Below are 20,517 nucleotides of genomic sequence, written 5' to 3'. Positions count from 1 at the left end.
ATGGAGCGTCTAGGGCGCTCCATGGTCAGCAAGTTACGTGTGTAAGTGTGTTACTTTATAGCCAAGTTACGTGTGTAAGTTACCGGGTATATAGGTTTTAGTACTCTGTGGAAACGGACTTGCCGACATACAAATTAACTAAACGTTTCGGCGAGTGTTTTTGCGCTCGCGTTCACCATTCGCAATTGGCCGCCTGGAATAAGAGAACAGTGGAAGAACAGTTTATCTTTTTATGGTTTATTCTAACGGGCGATCCAGTTCTATTATCAGGTCAACGCTGACGCGCTAATGGGTCGCAGGTGTGGCGGTGCCTTTGACGGCCATTCGCAGCCGGAATCAGTTTGGATGTGGTAGCTGGCAGAAGTAGCGGCCTTCCGTCGAGCAAGGCACGTCGTCCCAGCCGAAGTCGATCTCGTTACTCATCTGAGCGCAATGCTCGCCGTCGTTGGCGTTGTCCGGGGCACCGGGCCGCCAGAACTGCGTTGTCCGCAGCTTCTGGCTGTTGGCCACCCACAGCCACACGCCTTCCTGCAGATTGAACAGAACACACGCGACACTTCGTACACAGGAAGCCACGGATTCTATTGCAAAGTGAGGTGCGTAGCGCACAGGCTTGCAACTTAGTGTTAGCTCATGCGCGGGCTACTTGGTGCTTCGAAAGGACGCAATGATGCATCAGAATCCGTAAAAAAAAACTGTCGTTGATTCCTCTGTCGTATGAATCTGTAAAACACGAAAGTGAAATGTGCAGCAAAATCTGCAGCTGAGCATGATTTTCGGGTTGGCGGTTGTCCTATGAGTCCGCTTGGCGAGCGACGTCCTGGGTCGCTTCGGCAAAGGTGCACTGGCGTCATTTCCGTGTTGTATATGACGTCAGTGAAATCTTGGTGTATCCCGGCATAAAACAATTTTGCGTTAAAATATAAAACTCTAAAACGAACAACCCTAAGTATAACGTAATCTTCAGTACTAAAGGTTGCTTCCCCGCATGAACACCCTGTGTGCATGGGTGCTCCCTTTACCGGCTGCTTGCTTCGTTGCACTGGCGTAAATTCCGTGCCGGATATGACGTCAGTGAAATATTTGTGTATCCCGGAATAAACCACTTTCGTCTTAAAAATACACGAAACGTTCCTGGGCTACTTGCCTAGCGGACCTTCCGCAGCCACTACCACTTCTTGCAGTGTCCATCATAGAGAAGTGCTGGTGGAAAAGGAGAACCTCTGGAGAGCCACGCGTGCCACACTTCCACTGCGTGGAACTTACCTCTCGCTTGCTGGGATGAGGACCTACTGCGGAGGCTTCGAGTTGGGTGGCCTTATCCCCAGTAGTCACCCATGCTTGGCCTGCCCGCTATCACGCGCCGTTCGCAGACACCAGTCCCCTTTGTACGCTTCCCTGTGTCAGAAGCTAACGCTATCTACCTGCCCAGCACTTAGAAATGCACATATTCACCACCTCCGAGGCACAAGACTCAATCCCGGAAGACAACCACACCTTCAGCGGGTGCAACAGGTGCAATGTTGTACCTTAGAGAGAAAAGTGATCTCTCATCAAAAAGCGAGGTTTTATGGCGGCGGCGGTGGTGTGTCCGTTCGCGTTGCACTGGGTTGTGGAAAGGGAAAAGGCTGAGGAATCACTGGAGAGGAGGTCAGTATTCAGTGGAAAGGGAAACGGCTCATTGACAATGAGATAGCGCTCTAAAAATTCAGGGAACAAGGTGGGAGCTTTGGGAAAATGATCGCTTCTGATTCGTTGAGACGTCGTGAAGAGGGTGAGAGGGAAGTGTAGAGAAAGTTAGGCTCACGGAACTAGATATGCCCGGGCTCTGCGGCGTCAAGCATATCCCCTACGTTAGTCGCACTGGCCCCTAGATATGATACACCAAGACTCTCCTTGACAGTAGTAACCTTGGGCAAACTACCCACATCACGCCTAACGATCCATGATGTGCTTGGCCCCTGGTCATGTGCTAAAACGGTCTCACGTGTGACGAAAGCCTTTCTCAGCTTCCTCCGTAGTTCAGGTCTAGTCAACACTCTTTAACAGGGCTGAACATCGATGATACGTGTGATATAGGACCGTGTTACTCATTTTTCAACTCTTAACCTCTGTGGAAGTTCAAAGTGAACATTTCGCGTGTGTGTGTTCAGCATGGCTGCTATCGAAACGCTGAATGTGCCGCGTTCCCGTAAGGCTATTCCGCGGTCTCAGAACTGTGTTCAACTTGAAGCGAACATTTCCTCGAGTATACTTCAACATTTCTATTTATACCGAACTACTGAACTTGGTTGCGGCTCCAATTCTCACCATACCTTTTTCTTATTCTTATTTTTCCTTCTTTCTTACTTTCCTTCCTGCTTTCTTTTTATTTTCTTGTGTTTTTTTTCTCGCTCGTTTCATTTTTTCACCTGACGTAGCATGTCAGGTTGTTCGCTGGGCAAGCCTCGTCAGTATCATTAAACCATTCTGTCTCTTTCTGGACCCTAGGTTCACCATGGTTGATTAAGGTGTGTAGTACCCCGCTACTAAGCTGGCCGTGAGGCCAAATGATATGAGTACTTTGTCAAAAGGGGACAATCTGTAGATCTGGATGACTGTGGACGCGTTTCACGTCTAACTAAAAAATATGAGTGGCGCCAACAGTACGCCACTCATATCATACGTTCTGGTCCTATACTTCATGTTTAAACTACGCGCCTTGGGCCAGCTTGCGCCATCTACTGAATCGGGACCGAGGCAGCGCCAGATTCTCCTTTTGTACTACTTGCTGCGTCGGTCTACTACTACGCTATACGTCTACTACTACTCGCTACTTGTACTACTTGCTGCGTCAGTTGCTTTGTGCTTTGCCTACCGCTTGAAACCGAAATAGTCTGGCCTTGCTGCTGCAAGGAGAGTGGCGTGGAGCACCTGCAGTATAATTATGTTGCCCTAAGATTTGTTTTTATCTGGCCCTCTGCACGCCTTAACAACCTTGACCTTTTTAAGCAGTATAATTTTCACATGGTTTACTTATATTTCTACTCACATAATTCCACATCAGAGCACTGGCGGCCTTTGGCCTTGACGCCCTTGAGGTAAAAAACCAAAAATCATCCTTATCATCGTCAACTATTTGCTAGATCGTAGGCCACGCGTATAGTTTTATTTCTGATGCACGTGCTGTGGAACGCGTTGCAGCCAATGAGGATTGAGCGCGCACTCCGGATGCTACTTTCGAGGTTTTGGTGCCAATGCACGAACTTTACCCACTAGGATCCCTCTGATAAAATTTAAAGAATCTCGAACGCAGTGATCGGCGTGGTGTCAGCGTATATAGTAGTGGTTAAGTCACTTGCTTGTCACCGCGCGTCCATGGGTTCCATTTTCCTTCCTGCCGTGGTTTTGCTTTTAGTTATTGGGCGTAATATGTGGGAGGCAGGTGTTGGGGCAGGCGTCAGTTCTGGTAGGAGAGGTCGGCCACGAGCTGTGCGGGCTTGGCTTTTGTGGGCGTTTTTTTGCGAAGTACAGCTGAGCGCGCGCTTTCGCGAACCTAGCCAAGTAACACATTCGGGTTAAACAAGTTGACAACGGAGGACAAAATCGCACAGGCGGGTACCGACCCAAGCTCTTTCGCAGGGTGTACACGACAGAGTGTTTGGTATTCGTATGTTTAACGGCTACGGGCAAGGGGTTGAGTTTGTGAGCAGTTGTAAATTCACTTGGACTTTGTCTCCCCGAAGACAGCATAACACTGCTGCATGATCATTTTATATGGTTTGGGAATGCATCTCAAACTTCCGATAAATGCTGTAAGCTTGAAGAGCACCGTGCGGAAGGTATAGGGTATTTCTATATACAGGGACCACCCGTCAGTGCAGCTGGTTTTATTGTTGGCAATGCTGTCACTGAACAGCATCACTGATGGAGGCTGTGCGCTTGCGCTTGCTGCATGTCCGTTGAGTGCGGCAACGCGAATGCTCTCCGTGGTGTGCCCTATAAAAGCTAAACATTCGAAAGGGGTGGATAGACATCAAAAGCCTCACCTGCTGCTCGTCTGTGAGTCCGATGAAGGCCGAGCGCACCTTGGCCCGGCGCATGAGCTCCCGGAGGAATCGGTTGGTGTCCCCGTCGGCCACGTAGGCCAGCTCGGCCCCTGGGGCGTCGCGCGCGCACTCAGCCGAGGCACGAGTGAAGTTGGCTTCCGTGGTGGACAGCCTAATGTAGCTGCCTTCCACCGCCCCCGGAAACAGGGAGTAGCCGGAAACGGGAACTGCGTCATACGCCCAAAGGCAATTCATATTTTACGCCAGCGAGCCACTTGAAAGCATGGTGGTTGCATCGTGGAAGGCTACGAATGCACGCTGTACCAGGGCATGAAATCCTGGAATTTGCGCTGCTGTCTTATGTGCGTGTAGAAGATCGCGTAAAAAATAGCAAAAACATTTTTTTGCGAACATTTAATAAGATATCAGGTGACGGGGGAAGTCATAGGCACGTAACCGTGAGCGCGCATACATATTCTAGTAGACGCCTGACATTGACGGGAAAAAAACGTAATATCTAAATCTCCGCCTTGTGAACTCTTTCTGCCCAGTGCCCAAATTATTGTGACTTCTTTGTACACTCTTCCCGCTCGCTATTTCCCACCAATATTGTGCAGCAGAGTTTCGGTGTCCACCTATAGGAGGGGCAGGTTGCCGGCTGCAGGAGTTGTTTCTTTTTTGTTGCTCTTGATAATAAAACGTTTTATCTTTCTACCATGCCAACCCCCCTTATCCTTGTTCAATAGGCCGCAGAGCTACTGACAACCCGGTTATCCATTAAAGTAAACGCGCCCCACTCGATATTGATTCTCCTTAAATTGTAATAATACATATTTGGAATTCCACTTTCACCATCAACTGTGTATTTCTTTCTAACACCGGCGAGTTTATGCCCGCCATTCTTGTGTTAAAAGGTTCTTAGTAAGACATTGTTGTTTAGGGTTCGCTTTTCTGCGTAAGAACTCTACGCTCTTGGTACTTGGCGGGGATGACGGTGGGACCAGAACACTAGAAGACGAAGACGCCGTGATAAGTAGCCGAAATAAACTATTTACAAATACAGTAGACTCCGGTTAAGACGAACTCGGTTAAGAAGAACAACATTTTTGCTCTCTTGTAACGTCCACAATGCGAAAAAAAAGCAAACAACCTTTGCTCAAAACGGATTTCTCATCATCATCAACAACAGCCTTTTTAGGTACACTGCAGGACGAAGGCCTCTCCCGTTGACCCTCATCCGCTCCTGTCCTGCGCTGCCCGAGTCTATTCCACTGCCTCAGAATTTTCTTATTTTGTCCCTCCATCGAGTTAATAGCCTTCCTTTTCTTCTGATAGTGTGAACATTATTTCATGCTCCCTTCGAATCTGACTAACAGGAGTCTACTGTATGCGTATGCACAAAGCGTTATTTACAATAATGGGGGCCAGAACAATGTTGCCTTAGTGATTGCCTGAACTCAATTACGCCTTAGATAATCTTAGCGATCGACTCGTGTGCAGGTACGCCCTAGGCGCCCAACGTTTTACCTGCGCTGACGGTGGCTTAGTGGTTTTAATAGCTGCAGCCCAGTCTGCGGGAAGCCGACCCACAAACAACCCTTTGATATTCCCCCTCTGAAGGAGATGACGGGAACCGCGATCTATGAAATGTCATTAAGGCAGTGATTCCAAAGAAGCGGGGGTGGCAAAGTTTAACCTCTTGCGCGCGAACCTTGTGAGCGCGCGTCTTTCAGCTTACAACTTTCCTATGCCGGTGGGACAAGGCAGTAAACAACCTTGCAATTCTAACTTGAGCATATTATCTATTAGAATAAATATTTAGGATCAATATTTGCTTGAGAAACCATGTTTGCATAATAGAGCAAACGAAATGTTTAGTGCGGCTGGTTTTTACCTTCTCTTCTTCCTCTTTACCTTCGATACCTCCGGCGAGAAAGTGCCACTCACGTTGCTCGCACGTCGTGTTGCTCGCAATGAAGTATCCCTCGGCGCACTTGCAGAGGCGTTTCCGGCACACCGCTTGGGGGCCCGTGCGCATCTGACACTCGAAGTCTCGATCGCAGACCTCGTTCAGACGAGGAATGTGCAGCACTGAACGAGCACAGTGCGACGTACAATTAGTAATAACACCGTTAGGCGGGCTAGTTGGTACTCAGAATTCATGCTGAATTTTTGCGCAGCGTAAGACTAGGACAGATAGAACAAGGAACTGCGCTGGTCTTCGTGTTCCTTGTTCTATCTGTCCTAGTCTTACGCTGCGCAAAAGTTCAGCATGAGTACAATTAGTGATGAGTACTTAATAGCCTGACGCATTCCACAACCCCCCGCTCACACTTATTAGGAAATACACGGAAGCACTACGTAGCAAAAGTTCCCGTTATTTTAGAATGTATTTGGGTTAAGCACATAAAATAAATCTGGGTATACTTATTCTGGCCATAAATCCCTCAGAGTTAGTTTATCTCCGTTTTAGAGAAGTGCCTATAATCGCAAAATTTCAGAAAATTTGAGCGCTCGCTTCCTTTACAACACTTGCGAGTTATAACAACAGTCGGGTTACATTAAGGGACGTGGAACAGATAGGCATAAACACTTTCGGGGATTGCGGATTAGGGCACGCAGCCTATGTTCCAAGACCGGTGGCATATTTACAGGCATAGAGTTTCATACTAGTTTATACTAGAGGGAAATCTGGCGCCACTGTCTAGGCGAGCCGCGCTTCAGCGAGCGTTCCGTCATGAACTGGGCAGGCACGTTCCACTTGCCCCTGGCATGGCTCACGGGCAGGCTGTAAAGTCGCCTCTGGCTGCAGAAAAGCAACAATATTACTGTAGAAGATTATAATCAGATTTCTCTTGTTATTATAAAATTGAAGCTTCAAAGAGATTTGTTTGTCAGGGATTATCTAGAAGCTTCATGCAAGATGAAGAAGAAAATGTTGTTGTTTTTTTTTTTGTTGGTTTCGGCTTCAAGACAAAAAAGAAGCCTTGTGTCTAGCCAAGCCAAGTAGACGAGGAACGTCACTAGCTGCAAATAAACGTATTTCCAATCCAATCAAATCACTAGCTGCAATGGCGGCGTCCACGACGGCCCGCGATTACAGCGCCAGATTTCCCTCTGGTATATGTTAGGACAAAAGTATGTTTACAGGCACTTGATTCCGAAAAAATAGAAGAGTACTGATTCAAAAGTCCCGTTTTCTTTGCGGCCTACTTGTATGTGTAGGGAAGTCGGCTGTGGCAAGACGTACGCGCACAATTATGCCTGCAATGTCGATGTAAGCCGTAAAATAGCTGAACATTTACATTTTGAAGACCGCGATAGCATTAGGTCACATTAATAATGTCAGCCATTGCGACAATTAGCAATATACCTAAGCAGGGCGCCAGCTGTTCTCGTCTAGAAGCTCGAAATAAAGCATGTTTTACGGAAGGCCTAATTACTATGGATCGCTGTAAGTGGACCGCTGAAGTATTTGATGCATGTAAAGCGGATGCGCGCAATGATGCAAACCGATTACAGAGTTAACTGAAATTATGCGCACAGTCAAGGACCGAATATAGGCAAGATGGCTAAGAGTAGAAAAAAAACCGAAGGACATAAATAAATGGTGCAACAAATTAGATCGAAAACTTGGTTAGAGATGCACTGTGCAAAGAAGTGGGGTATCGCAAGGGAAACTCTCAACGATAAATCCAAACCAAGAGCTTTGCCTTTTGAAACTAGGGCAGTTGTTTGTGAGAGAAATGATGACATATGCAGGGTCTCCAGGAACGAAACAGAGACGATTCTTCACATCTTGTTGGAATGTGATAGTGTCTATCTAAATTCACATGAGGCAAATATCTGCCATCCCGAAGCTTTGGGGTTTGGTCATCGTAGATGCGACTCAAAAGAATAGAATGGCATACGGCATAAAGCAAGGGTACGCTGTTACGAATAAAATGCAATCGCAGCCTGCCGGTAATCGGAGTGCTAAAATAGAAAGGTAGTATCATGTAAATGCATTACCTGAAAAGGAAATTTATTCTCAGGGGTAATCTTAACTAATCTAATCTCATATCATTTCAAGGGGTGCCGCACGTTATGATCCCGATTTAGAGGGGATACAAAAGTAATCAGCACCGCAATATTTCAGGTGTATGCTTCTCTGCGCATGTCTTTATTTTTTTTCTTCTTGAGATGTGAGTCCAGCACTGTCTTGTCTCGGAACACTATGCATATCTTAGGTATGAAGAGCAGAGTCCTGCCAATAGCAGTGCGACGTTTCAGATCGTACAAAATACGCGGCTAATCACGTTCCAAAGTTTGTTCTTTAATAACTACTGACATGGTGCAATTGGGGCCAAAATGCGAAACTTCTTTGCATTTTGTGCAGTGGTAAATATAAATTTTCGCTTCAGAACCATATATTCTTTAAAATAAATTTATAGCCTAATTTTTAACACTCCCTCAATCCTTTTCTTATGCAGCTCAGAAGTTGTAGCAGAACTAATAGTTGCAATCTGCAGCTTTCACTGGAGTATTAAGCAGTTTTGTGGTAATTAAAGCAACCGCTAATTTTAATTCATAAACAGCAGGTGTTACATTATTCTTTTCCTGATCGAAGGCCCATTAGAAATAGTCCAATTCTCTCCCCGAAATGCATTCCGTGTATTAGCCGCGTAGCACACTTAGATGTTAAACGTTAGAATTTGCGCCATCGCAATTGTTGGAGCGGTGTTTCGGTCTTTTTTTTTTTTTTTTGCAAGCAGATTTCCCCTACCATAGTGGGCGGCGTAGTTCTAAAGTGTAATTGAGAAAAAGTTCACTTACGTGGTTCGCACGCTGGGGAGCAGAATCCGTCTTCGGAGCAGAAAGGAGTCTTCCAAAGCGGTCCTGTGCGCTTAAAGGTAAAAGGTCAAACTCGTGTGACTATACAAATATGCATGGACATTTCTCTAGCACCTCCGGTATGCGGATACTTTAAGTGTTTGGAAACCATCAAATTTCAACTACTTGTGGTTTGCCAGTTGTGCTTTCGTTACAATTATACGTCTAAATGCAATCCTTTAATAATCAATCAGCAAATCTAGCATCACCTCCGAGCATCGTTCTTAACAAAAGGGCCTATTTGCCACCAGAATCTCTCTTGAACAAAAGATAATTGCTCAGTACACCAGAGACAATGGTACACTGCGGCCTCTTGATGGACATGACCGCAGGTAACTTTTACCAAGACACGGCGCAGCATTTGGGATCATTGCGGATACGTTTTAGTGAGTTAGTGAGTGAGGGAGCGGGAGAGTGAGTGAGTGAGTGAGTGAGTGAGTGAGTGAGTGAGTGAGTGAGTGAGTGAGTGAGTGAGTGAGTGAGTGAGTGAGTGAGTGAGTGAGTGAGTGAGTGAGTGAGGGAGGGAGGGAGGGAGGGAGGGAGGGAGGGAGGGAGGCAGCTAATGAGCTAGTGAGTGAGTGAAGAAGCGAGAGAGCCAGCGAGCGAAGTGATATGCGCGACCTGCCTGGCGGATTGGAGTACACAGGATTTCGTGTTTGCTCAAACCTACTTGCTCATAGGTACAATGGTTTAAAAACAGTGCGGGACTTCCCAGCATGAGTCGTAAAAAGTGGAATATAGGTTTTCATCATGTAGCAACGCCCAGAGGCACAAGTGATCGTCGTGCCGCACTGGCATATCAGTGTAACAACTAACGCGTTCCACGACAGTCGACAGCATAAGGGTGTACCTCGTCAATGAGGTGTTCCTGCAGGTCGTAGTAGTTGAGGCGGGGATCGACCGTCAGCTTGAGTCCGGCCTGGTGGCAGAGCTCCTGCTGCAGGAGCTGGCACGTTGCCTTACCGTAGTTGAAGGCGCGGCACGTGGGAACCCTGAGGCACGCGCTGAAGCACCACGCGACGCTCGTTATGCCGTCCACTGTATCGGCGCCCGGCAGCAGTGCTCGACCACGCCGGAACTTGGAGACTGCCCACCGCGCCGTCGGCAGCACGCTTGGCTTGGCCGCCTGGAGGCGAAGAAGGCACACTGCTCTACTTGTCCACGGGCACCTACAACGAACTGCGACCCTCTAAAATGGGTCTGGTCGGAACGTTCTGAAAACGAATCCAGAAGTTAAATAGAAACAAAGGGAAACAAAATGTAACGAAAAGGCAGCGTCTATTCCCACGGCAGCCGTCAGAATTACCGTAAAAAGATTTCTCACGGCAGTTTTCCCAAAACCTGGCAGGCTTTTGTGGAAACCTATAATATCTAACCTATACAAGGCCCAGCGTAGCTAGGCGCACGAAACATCGCGCTCACAAAAGGGCAGATAATGTTGTTAAATACGTTCAGGCAGGTAATGATGGCATCTTGCTGATCCAAGCGTCTCAAACAACTAGGTGTCGAAGAATACGAATACTCCGGGACATGCTTTCAAACTGGGACCAGAATTTTCGCCGAACGCTATTTGATCGAAAGTGGAATGCCTTCGCTCGCAGTTTTCGCTGCGCACAGCAGTGAACCTTCAACTCTCCCGGTGAATTAAGCCGGAATTTGGCGGGACTTAGTTAAGGGTCGGGGGTTTATTAAAGACGATAGTCTTTCTTGGGCTCCTTAAACCCAGAAATTTTGGTCTGTCTGTATGTCTGTATGTCTGTCCGTCTGTCTGTCTGTGAATCGATTCAGCCACCCGGCCAAAGCAAAACAATGCCTGCCCATTAGTCTTATATAGTCACAGCTAAATCTACCTGTCTATGTCCGGTGTAAGGTTCATACTTGTCAACATTGTTGAAGAAGAACAAGACATTACGCAAATATGAGACAGCAAATCAATACAGAAGTGATATTTGCAGTGTTCCTTTATAAAAAAATCAAACATGCTTGCTTTTGCGAAATCAAATACTTCATCAACTGCAGAAAAAGAATTCACTTCGCCGTCGCCTACTGTCGCCCGCGCCACTATAGCTTCTTGCGCCATTTCAAGAAATCAACCGGCAACAGTTACGCAAGGTTCCACTAGATAGGTTCCACGTTCTGCTTGCAACGCACGTGGAGTAGGGAAACGCGGTTCCATAAACGTTGAAGTAGGGCGCCTCGATTAACGCGCGTCTCCGCCGTACAGCAGCGTTCGCATCGAGACACCTGATTTGGAGCAGTGGAACGCGGGAAATTTAAAATGATTTAAGCAAACCTTTGGCGTCTTTACCTTGGGAGGAGCGCGACGCAAGAGGAACAACATGAGAGGTGAGCGGCAAAGCGAAGGGAGGCATTTACTTCGCAATAGCCGATAAAGACTATCGTCTTTTTACGACATTTGCAACGAAAGGAGCAGATACGCGGCCAATTTTTTGAGACCTAGTCGGGCTGTCAACGTGCGCCGAAATCTCGACGCATTGGCGTTTTCATTTCAGCTTTCATTAGAGGAACGTCTGTCGGGGCAGAATCAGGGCACGCTACCAAAAAAAAATAATAATAATGGTTCACTTCAGGCAGCTCCATTTTGTCCCTGTTGATATATGGTCCACCTAACCAAGTAATCTACTCGCTCGCAAACCATTTCTGAAAGTGAAAATTGATAGCCAAACGAGAAGAAATAGAAAATTGTGCCGACACTTTCTAGAAGAGTATTGTCCTTTAGTACATAGTATTCATAGCGGAGTCACTTTCATCGGGATTTCATTTCAGCCGACTGCGTGGAGTTGACCCGATCTATGCGGTTTAAACCAACCGAACGGACTTGCATATTTTGTTTTTGTTGTGTTTGGCGCCAGTCACGACAGCGCGCATCTTGACTCTCTTTACCACCGTCGTTCAACCAAGACAGCGTTCTTTTCGTTTTGTTGTCTTTCGTGCCGGTCGAAGCAGCGTGAGGCAGAGTCTTGCTGCTAAGACAATAGACATCCGTTTCAGGTGCCTTAGTCATGAGTTCCCCGGATTGATTTTTTTCCTTACGGTGATCCTGACGTTCAGGACGCCGACCAATCAGCCTAAAAAGCATTGGGCAAGCTGGGTCGACGGGTTCAATGGCTTTGGTGGCCTTCATTCGTGCACCCACGCGCGCGATTCGCGAAAGTGAATGTCGTTTCAAGGTCGTTGGTCGACGGCACAGCACGGCATGTGGGCATTGGATATATCGCGTCAGAACATTTAACCTTAAAACCTGTTATTATACAAGCCATCACAGGCCTCGCTACCTTCCCAATAATGCACTTACGATTATGGTGAACGTCACAAAAATGGGCAATGCCTAGGGCAATGTCTTCGTTCAGGTGTTGTCCTTATTGTATCGTTGAAAGTAGTGGAGGGGGTTAAAAATTATTCCTGTTTGCTCGCCGCAGAATATTCTAAAATCACTCCCACAGCCTTCCACCTCTTTTTTTTTTTTTTTTTTGCAGCGTAAACACACTTTCTCAAGCATCGACACTTTGAGTGTGCGCCAATTTCTTTAAATGAATCATGATTGATTGATTGATTGTAGGGTTTAACGCGCCGACGCAACGCAGGCGATGAGGCGCGCCGTAGTGGAGGGCTCCGGAATAATTTTGACAACCTGGGGATCTTTAATGTACTCCGAAATCTCGTACACATGCATGTTTTTGCTTTTCGCCTCCATCAGAAAAGCGGCAGCCGCGGCTGGGAATCGAACCCGCGACCTAGTGCTCAGCACCGCAATGCCTTAGCCACTGAGCCACCGCGGCGGGTAAAGGGTAAAGGAATCATGATATGCAATGAGTAAGCACTTAAGAGCCTGCGACCTCGCCGACGCGACGCGCAGAAAGCGCGTGACCTGGTTGTCATTTTTCTATAGTCGGAGCGACGTCTTCGTCTGGCAAAAACAAAGTCAATGTTTCATGCACCCGCATGATGCATAGAGTGCGCTATTTCAATTGCGTAACCTTACAGCGGAAACAAGGGCCTCTGTTTCCCGTGTCACGACCGAGACTAGAGAGTTTATATCCTTGTTATTGATCAAAGATGGGAGGGTTAACGAGGTTGGCATGAATGGAAAGGCAGCAAATAAAAACTGCCCGCACTTTTAACCGCGAAGCTGTGTAGCAAATCGTAATTTTTTGTGTCCGCAGTTAAAAATACCAACAAATTGCCGAGCGCGTGAACGTGAGCGCGGGGCTCGCGGTGACCTCCCGACAGTTAAGAAAACCAAGAACATGCCTAGCGCTCATGCTTGCGAGCCTCACGAAGACCGACCAGCGTCCCCTGCGCACGTTTGTCAAGCCAGGCATACCAACTTAAGGAAATTGGCCAAGACTGCGACGACTTCCCGGCAGTTAACAAAACCAAGGCAATGCCTAGCGCTCATGCTTGCGAGCCTCACGACGACGGGTCATGCCTCGCGTTGACCTCCCAGTATCCCCTGCACACGCCTGTCCCGCCAAGCATACCTACTTAACGAGATTGGCCAAGATTTCGCCCCCATCCCCCCCCCCCCCTAAAAAAAAAAAAAAAACTCCCGGATTAGCCGTAATTATGGAAACACTTGCTCGAATGGCTCACGTGTTCACCGTAATCGCGACAACATTTGCTAGGAACGAGAAGGACACATCGTAGCGTACGTCCCTCCAAGATGATGTTCAATGATTGTCACATTGAAAAAAATAAAAAAAGCTCACACTTATAGCAACAATTATGGAGTAAAGGTTCTTGCAGCCGCGAATAAGCAGCAAATCGGATGCAATCGTGGACTTAAACCGTTATGGTCGTGAAGGTTGCGCACAGCTTCGCTTCAAATCTTACGCGTTAATGCGAGCTTCCTTCATTTTTTTAAGAGCATATGGCTGGTCGGGAACCAGTAACTGCTATTTCTTTCGGTTCAATGCCGGTTAGCTTCTGGTGTTCTAAAAAATAACGGTTCGAGTTCAGTTGTGGCAAAAATATCAATTCATTGCAGGATCAAGTTCTGTTCTATTTCGACATCCTGGCCGTTACCGAAAACACGCCTTGGTGTTGAGCAGAACAAAGCTTTAGATGCTGTGCCACTGCAGTGGTTGTTTTGTGGTTTTTCATACTGTCTGTTGAGATACATTGTGCTGTAACAAAAGTAGCGCAACGTTTTAAGTAGTGCTGTTGCTTTCAAAATAAACGAAGGCCGACAAGATGCACCTTGACGCAGGCCTGTGAGTAGCTCGGTTGATTGATTGATTGATTGATTGATTGATTGATTGATTGATTGATTGATTGATTGATTGATTGATTGATTGATTGATTGATTGATTGATTGATTGATTGATTGATTGATTGATTGATTGTGGGGCTTAACATGCCGACGTTTCACAGGCGATGAGGCGCGCCGTAGTGGAGGTCTCCGCATGAATTTTGACCACCTGGGGATCTTTAAAGTTCGCCGAAATGTCGACCACACGGACGTTTTTGCTTTTCGCCTCCATCAGAAGAGCGGTAGCTGCGGCTGAGAAACGAACCCGCGTCCTCTGTGAGTAGCTCGGCAGACTTCTCCTAGTTAGGTTGAAGGGTCATGTAAAGGTATTTTTCACTTGACACTTTGTTGCGAACCGCATTATCTAACAAACTATGAAGTGTTACATGTTATCGTCAGGCACTTTCTCTCCAGGCTCACAAAAGCGGGCAGTTTCGGCTTCCACCTTCTCCTACATTCATAGCCTCTTTTAGAGGATTAGCAAAACTTGTTTTGCCCACTATTGTTTTTGCTTGCCCATAATTTCCCACTACTGATTTTAAAGCGACCCGTCAGATACTGCGACGAATATTTGAATTACTTGTTCGTTTCTTATTAGGTTTTAAAAGAATGAATCCCGGAAAAGTTTCAATCTTTTCGCTGTGAGCGCGAGACCGCATTTCCACTTAACGGAATTTTCTGGTTATGCTGGACGCGCTAGGATGAGGATAAGCTGTGAGCCCACGCTGGGGGCTGCCAGTGGCTGTTACTTTGATAAAAAGAAACAAAATGACAAGCAAACACCTTATTTTGGTTCAGAAGGACCCGGAGAGTCACCTTATGGCATAAATACGCCACCTTTTATTATACTTCCCATACAACACGCAAACTAAAAATTTTAAGGGAAAGAAAGCATTTCATATATTTTCCACTTTAACGTCGACGAGACTTCCTTCGGTGAATGGGGCTTCTGTGAAATGGGTGCGAGCCATCTGAAACGTAAAATGGCACGTGCGCAGCCTGAATGTCACTTAGCAGGCGCTAAGCGTGAGTGCCTTTTCACGCCACCGCCAGATTTTCAGGCCTGTGCGTAACGTCATTTACTCCCCTTTCCCTTCTATAATGCTTCACAATTTTCCCCAGAGCAGCGCTGTACTGTTCCATGCATTCGTGGAGTGCACTTTGCGAATGTCGCGTGGGTTTACGGAGCGACTGTCCTTGAAGCTTCCGGCTTAAAGATTGCTTTTACTTTGTACAGCCGGCAAAGTTTTTATGTTCGCTTTTTTTGCCGAAAAGGCAAATGGGATCTGTCACTAAGGAGTAGCCTCTAACCGCAGTCACGCTTTATTTATTTTTTAGAGTTTATAAACTTTCAAGTGCCAAGCCTTCATGAGCATAATGAAATTTGCTTTATAATTTCCTTTTTTTTTAGGGGAATACGAAAGTACTCATGCGCTGCAAGTATGACTCAGCTTCTTCTGTCATTTTTAGTTTTCTGTGGTCTCTGCGCTTCAACATCTGCGAAACTCAAGTGCCAGACGATTGAGCTGGGCGAAAAATCCAAAACGCCGGATTCTTCCCGCGGTACAGGTTCACATATGCGGATGACGGTAGTCGGCCGCAAGCGAAACAGCCGCGGGAATGCCGACGAACATGGGCTTTTGCTGCGAAGCCGAATCTGTTGAAACGCCCCCAGTTTTCATTGCAGTGAAGCCGGTTCACTCGGTGCCGCTTCTCGGCTCCTTCTCTCCAGCGCCAACCCGTCTTTCACAACTGCTATTGCCCTCGCAACCACATATAAACCTTTCACATGTTGCGCATTAGGCTAACGACGGCGGTTTTCAGGTGACTGCGGACGACCAACAGAAACGCGAATGGGCGCGAAAACGACCGAAAACCGCCTCAAATTCCATCTCGCCGGGTAGGTGTGAATTCCTCGCGTTGAAGAGAAACTTGTCCACTTGGAACGCCGGTGTGAGCCCATAATTCTGCTTCGAGTTGAAAGGCTTTCCGAGCGACATTTTCGCCGATGTGTGTCACGGCTAAGTATACTCCCGTCGCGGGTTTCCGGTTTATTCGTGCACGGAATGGAGGTGGAAGAAGGCGGGCGTGCACGCACAGCTGGGCTTCATGCCACTACCGATAACATGCTCCTTTCGCTGGTGGGAGATTTAAACGTACCCGTCGCGGTGTCTCAGTGGATAAAACGTTGTGCCGCCGAGCACGAGGAAGCGGGTTCGATTTCCGGCCGCAGCGGCCGCTTTTCTGATGTAGGCGAAAAGCAAAACGCCCGTGTGTACGAGATTTAGGCGGACGTTAAAGATTCTCAGGTGGTCAAGCTTAATCCGGAGCCCTTTACGGCGCGCCTCATCGCCTGTGTTGCGTCGGCGCGTTAAACAGTATAATCAAGATTTAAACGTGGAAGGCTGTCGGCTCGTTTGCTTGAAAGAGGAAGCGCGGGAATTGAAAGGAGCGTTGGCCCTAACAGAACTGCGAATGGGCGCGAGAACAACGGAAAGTGCCGACGCCACCATTACTGCCTGAAGTTCCAGCTCGTTGAATAGCTGCGAATCCCTCCTGGATGAACAGGAACTTTCCCGCTAGTAACGCAGATGTGGGCGATTTTTACTTGTTCAGCCTAAAGGGATCTCAGAGCAACATTTTCAACGGTTTCTTTCACATGTAAGCTCGCGCACATAACCGGTTGCCGGTTTATGCGAGCACTGGTTGTGAGGGGGGCGTTCAATCACAGCTATAGCTTTCATTCCCTTACTTATGGAATATCCTTGTTCTGGCGAGTGGTTTAAACATCCACGTAAAACGGCCCAATACGACCTGTACGGTGATCTGTCAGTGGTCTAGCGGATTGGGTCAGTGTGTTACATTAACAGTAAGATGACTACGACGCCACAGTCAAACTGACAGCTCCATGTTTGTCCGCGAGAATAAAGCTGGGTTTCTTCCAAGTTTAATTCCACTAATTGGCTAGAATGTATGCTCAATCGCTAATTACGCGAAAACGTGTTTTGTTTCAAGCACTCCGTGGACTGCGACCAGATTCGCGCGTCATCCTTCTTCAAAGCGTGTAAGGGCAGTATTTTTTTGGTTAGCATTGCGGTTATGCTGAAAAGAAACTCAGTAGTACTTGTCTCCAAGTAGTCACCTTTAAGGTTTCGGCTTCACTCATACTTTTGAACAATGTGTTTGTTTTTAAATCGAGGGATTCAGTTCCTCACTCTATTTGTGCGGCATGAAATTTTTTTTTTGGAGGAGGGTGGGTGGGGCAGGGATGTCACGTCACACTTTGTCATCATCGTCGGATTTCTCCTTGCCGGCAAGTGCTGGTTCAATTGATTGAAAAGAAAAATTAGAAGGACAGCTTAACAGCGCCCTCGTTCAGTTTGTAAAATATTTAAATGATTCCGGTTTTTATATACGTGAAACCTAAATACAACGAACCCCGGTAGAGCGAATTCACACATAATTTACTGGCGTATGTTCACGCAAACTAACTCCCTTATATCGAACAGAATATATCGAGCTCTGGGATAAATTGCCGATGCCATAATTAAGCTGCCGTTTTAGGTGAGTGCCGAGGATAAGGTAATTTTTCTTGCGTATTTTTAAGGCGAACTCCTTAGACGACTCTGTTTCATGGGAGGTGGGGAGTACGGAAAAGCGTACAGAAAATTGGTGATAGAGAAAAGCAGAGTGCGAGTGCGGGGAGCGCGCGCCAGGACGGGGGGTTCTGAGAGAGAGAGAGAGAGAGAGAGAGAGAGAGAGAGAGAGAGAGAGAGAGAGAGAGAGAGAGAGAGAGAGAGAGAGAGAGAGAGAGAGAGAGAGAGAGAGAGAGAGAGAGAGAGAGAGAGAGAGAGAGAGAGAACTTTATGCTGGAAGGGCCACGGAAAGTATATAACTCTACACGCGTCCTTTATGCGTCGAGCTCAGTCGTGTGCACGTCGGGCTCAGAACTTGGTTTCAGATGTGTGACGACGCACCAGTCCTCATAGTCGCGGGCAGGGAGGGCCGAGCAAGCACGCCATGGCGAAAGAAGTTACAGGGCAGCTGGAAATGCCGCTCGCCGTAACTGCCATCGGAAGGAAGCGGCTTCGAATGAAGCTGCGGCAGTGTCCTTACGAAAGCAATATGAAAGTTAACCAGAAAGTTCTACAGTACATCCACAGAGGGTGCGTTGAGGCTATCGCTTTCAGATTTATAGACAGTTCAAAGCATCGCCCGTATTTTTTAGACACCGAACGCACGTGTTAAACGGCTGCTAGCAAATTTGTGTGTGGGCAAGGATTCAATGATACTCCGATAAACGCTTTCACTCTTTTCTTCGCGTCCGGAAGTATTGTGAAAGCTACAGCTATTGGCCAGCATGGCGCGGCACAGCGTGTTTTGCTTATCGCAGTAGATCCACCTTCCGTTTCTGCATGGCTTTTGCGGCTTTTTGTAAAAGGTGGATGTCGATAGCTACATTGATGCAACTAAAACAAAGCCGGCCAATAGCCGCTACATAGCTGCGATGATGTAACTCTAGTGGCCGAAGAACTCAAAGACCGGAAAAAAGAGGAAAATGTTTGAGCTGGTTTCTAAATTATCTGATGGACATTTTGTCACTGTGTGACTCCTCCTTTGAGTACTTGATGTGTTGGTTGAACACCTTCTGAAAACATTTCAGATTAAGAAATAAGTCAAAGGGACCCTGCAACACTTTCAATAAACGCTTTCACTCTGTCATTCGCGTCTGGAAGCACTGCGAAAGCTACAGTTATCGCCAGCACAGAGCGGCACTGCGTGATTTGCTTGTCGCACCAGATACGCCTTGCGTTCTTTTTTTTTTTTTTTTTTTGGCTTTATTTTTAAAGTTTCTATCGGAAAGCGTTCATCGCTGCAACTGAAGGAAAACTGGCCAACAGCCGCTACATGGCCTCAGTGACGTAATTCGGGCGGTCGAAGAACGTCAAGTCCACGAAAGAGAGAAAAATCTTTTGAGCGAGTTTCCAAGTTATCTGGTAGTTATAAAGCAGTAATTTTTGGCTGAAGTACTTTGCGACCCTTTAATTTAAGTATTGGGTGTGTTGGGCGACTACGTTCCTCAAGCATTTCAGATTTAAAGAAAAATTGAAAAAAGTGTTGCAGGATCCCTTTAAGCCAGTCTTTCAAGATCTCTTTAAAAATTGATTTTTTTTCGCTGTTCTAGCGATGACCAGACCTTGCCTTGCGGTAAATGTCGCTGGACACAGTTAAAAATTGTGCCTCCATGGTATCATCATACTGGGAAAGGAACTTCTAGGCTTCCAGATGCAGAGCAAGAGAAAGTTGCATGAGTGACTCTGGGTGACGATGTCATCGCTGGCGTGCCCCGCTCGTGACATTTATAAAGCATTTCCATAGGCGCAGCCTGCCGTTTTCGGCGGTGGATGTGCTCCGTCGGTACTGCTCCGACATTTAGGAACGTGCATTGAGGTACGTACACAAAATGTTGCACACAGTGAACCCTAAGACAATAGCAAACACCTATCCACCAACTGAAGTGACCACACATATGAGCAGCTCCGCCCACAGTAGATGAATTCCTCCCTGCTTCTTTTCTTATCCTTTCTAACAAGCCGATAACAAACTTGTCAGAAAATTTCGTCCAGGTATATTGATTCACTTGATATATTGAAGACTTTTTGGCGTATAAACCAGTTCATCCATACTGTGATCAACCGTAACATATAAATGTGGGAAGCAACCAAACTTTCCACCTAAAGAAGCAGTCGGGTACTCCTGTCTGCTAAGGCCAAATAAAAGTTACGTTGGTTTTGATTCGGCAGTATTTTAACCATTTTTACTCTAATAAAACCAGTAATAATCATTAACGAGCACTCGCTCCTCCTCTAGTAATCCTCTCTGCACAATGGAGGTTCCTTTGGAGCGTCGTACTCACCAGAGACGAGTGCAGCTCCAGGAGTGCGAACAGGATGCCCGTCCAAAGCAGAGCCATGTTGCAACTGTAGGCGCCGGCCACTGTCGCGTCAAAGATGAGGCGGACTGCTGTTGTCCGTCGTCCGCAGTTTCATTACCCGTACACAAGGGCAACCCGAGTGGGACAGCGGGCCGTGCTCTGAATAGCCGATCACTGATTAGTTGCGCCGCGCCTTGTGTGGAGAGCCTGACGAGATATGGGCTCCCATTCACGTGCTCCTCGGCTGCGGTAAACGTACCTGCCCTAAGTGAATTAGCCCAGAAGATTACTGGAACCATGGCCAACTGTCAGTGCGGGATTAATTTGCGACCATTTCCCTTTTTATTTTCTTTCTGGAACTTTGACCTTGGACAGAGTCCCTCGAGGCGAAAAGAGTGTTCGGGAAACTT

At 47.1% G+C, this 20,517-nt stretch overlaps 1 protein-coding gene across 1 annotated transcript; it reads right to left on the bottom strand.

Annotated features, from left to right (window-relative positions):
- Positions 1 to 241: 241 nt before the first annotated feature.
- Positions 242 to 20,227, bottom strand: Sfp24f (Seminal fluid protein 24F). The gene is made up of 6 exons (XM_077708692.1): positions 20,090 to 20,227; positions 9,751 to 10,026; positions 8,844 to 8,913; positions 5,976 to 6,119; positions 4,029 to 4,255; positions 242 to 528 (listed from the first exon to the last, which is right to left on the bottom strand). Exons 1-6 carry the CDS (start codon positions 20,144 to 20,146, stop codon positions 337 to 339), a joined length of 966 nt encoding a protein of 321 aa, XP_077564818.1. The 5' UTR covers positions 20,147 to 20,227; the 3' UTR covers positions 242 to 336.
- Positions 20,228 to 20,517: the final 290 nt, after the last annotated feature.

Source organism: Haemaphysalis longicornis, unplaced genomic scaffold (genome assembly GCF_048455015.1).
Source record: "Haemaphysalis longicornis isolate Haplotype H1 unplaced genomic scaffold, Haemaphysalis longicornis Haplotype H1 scaffold_4, whole genome shotgun sequence".
NCBI classification, from domain to species: Eukaryota; Metazoa; Arthropoda; class Arachnida; order Ixodida; family Ixodidae; genus Haemaphysalis; species Haemaphysalis longicornis.
The sequence above is the reverse complement of the archived record's forward strand: the minus strand, read 5'-3'. Positions and strand labels throughout refer to the sequence as shown.

Coding starts and splice junctions, on each gene's coding strand:
- Sfp24f (XM_077708692.1), bottom strand. CDS start 20,146: ATGGCTCTGCTTTGGACGGGCATCCTGTTCGCACTCCTGGAGCTGCAC. Junction 10,027..20,089: donor TGGAGCTGCACTCGTCTCTG/GTGAGTACGACG, acceptor CTTCGCCTCCAG/GCGGCCAAGCCAAGCGTGCT. Junction 529..4,028: donor GACTCACAGACGAGCAGCAG/GTGAGGCTTTTG, acceptor TTCAATCTGCAG/GAAGGCGTGTGGCTGTGGGT.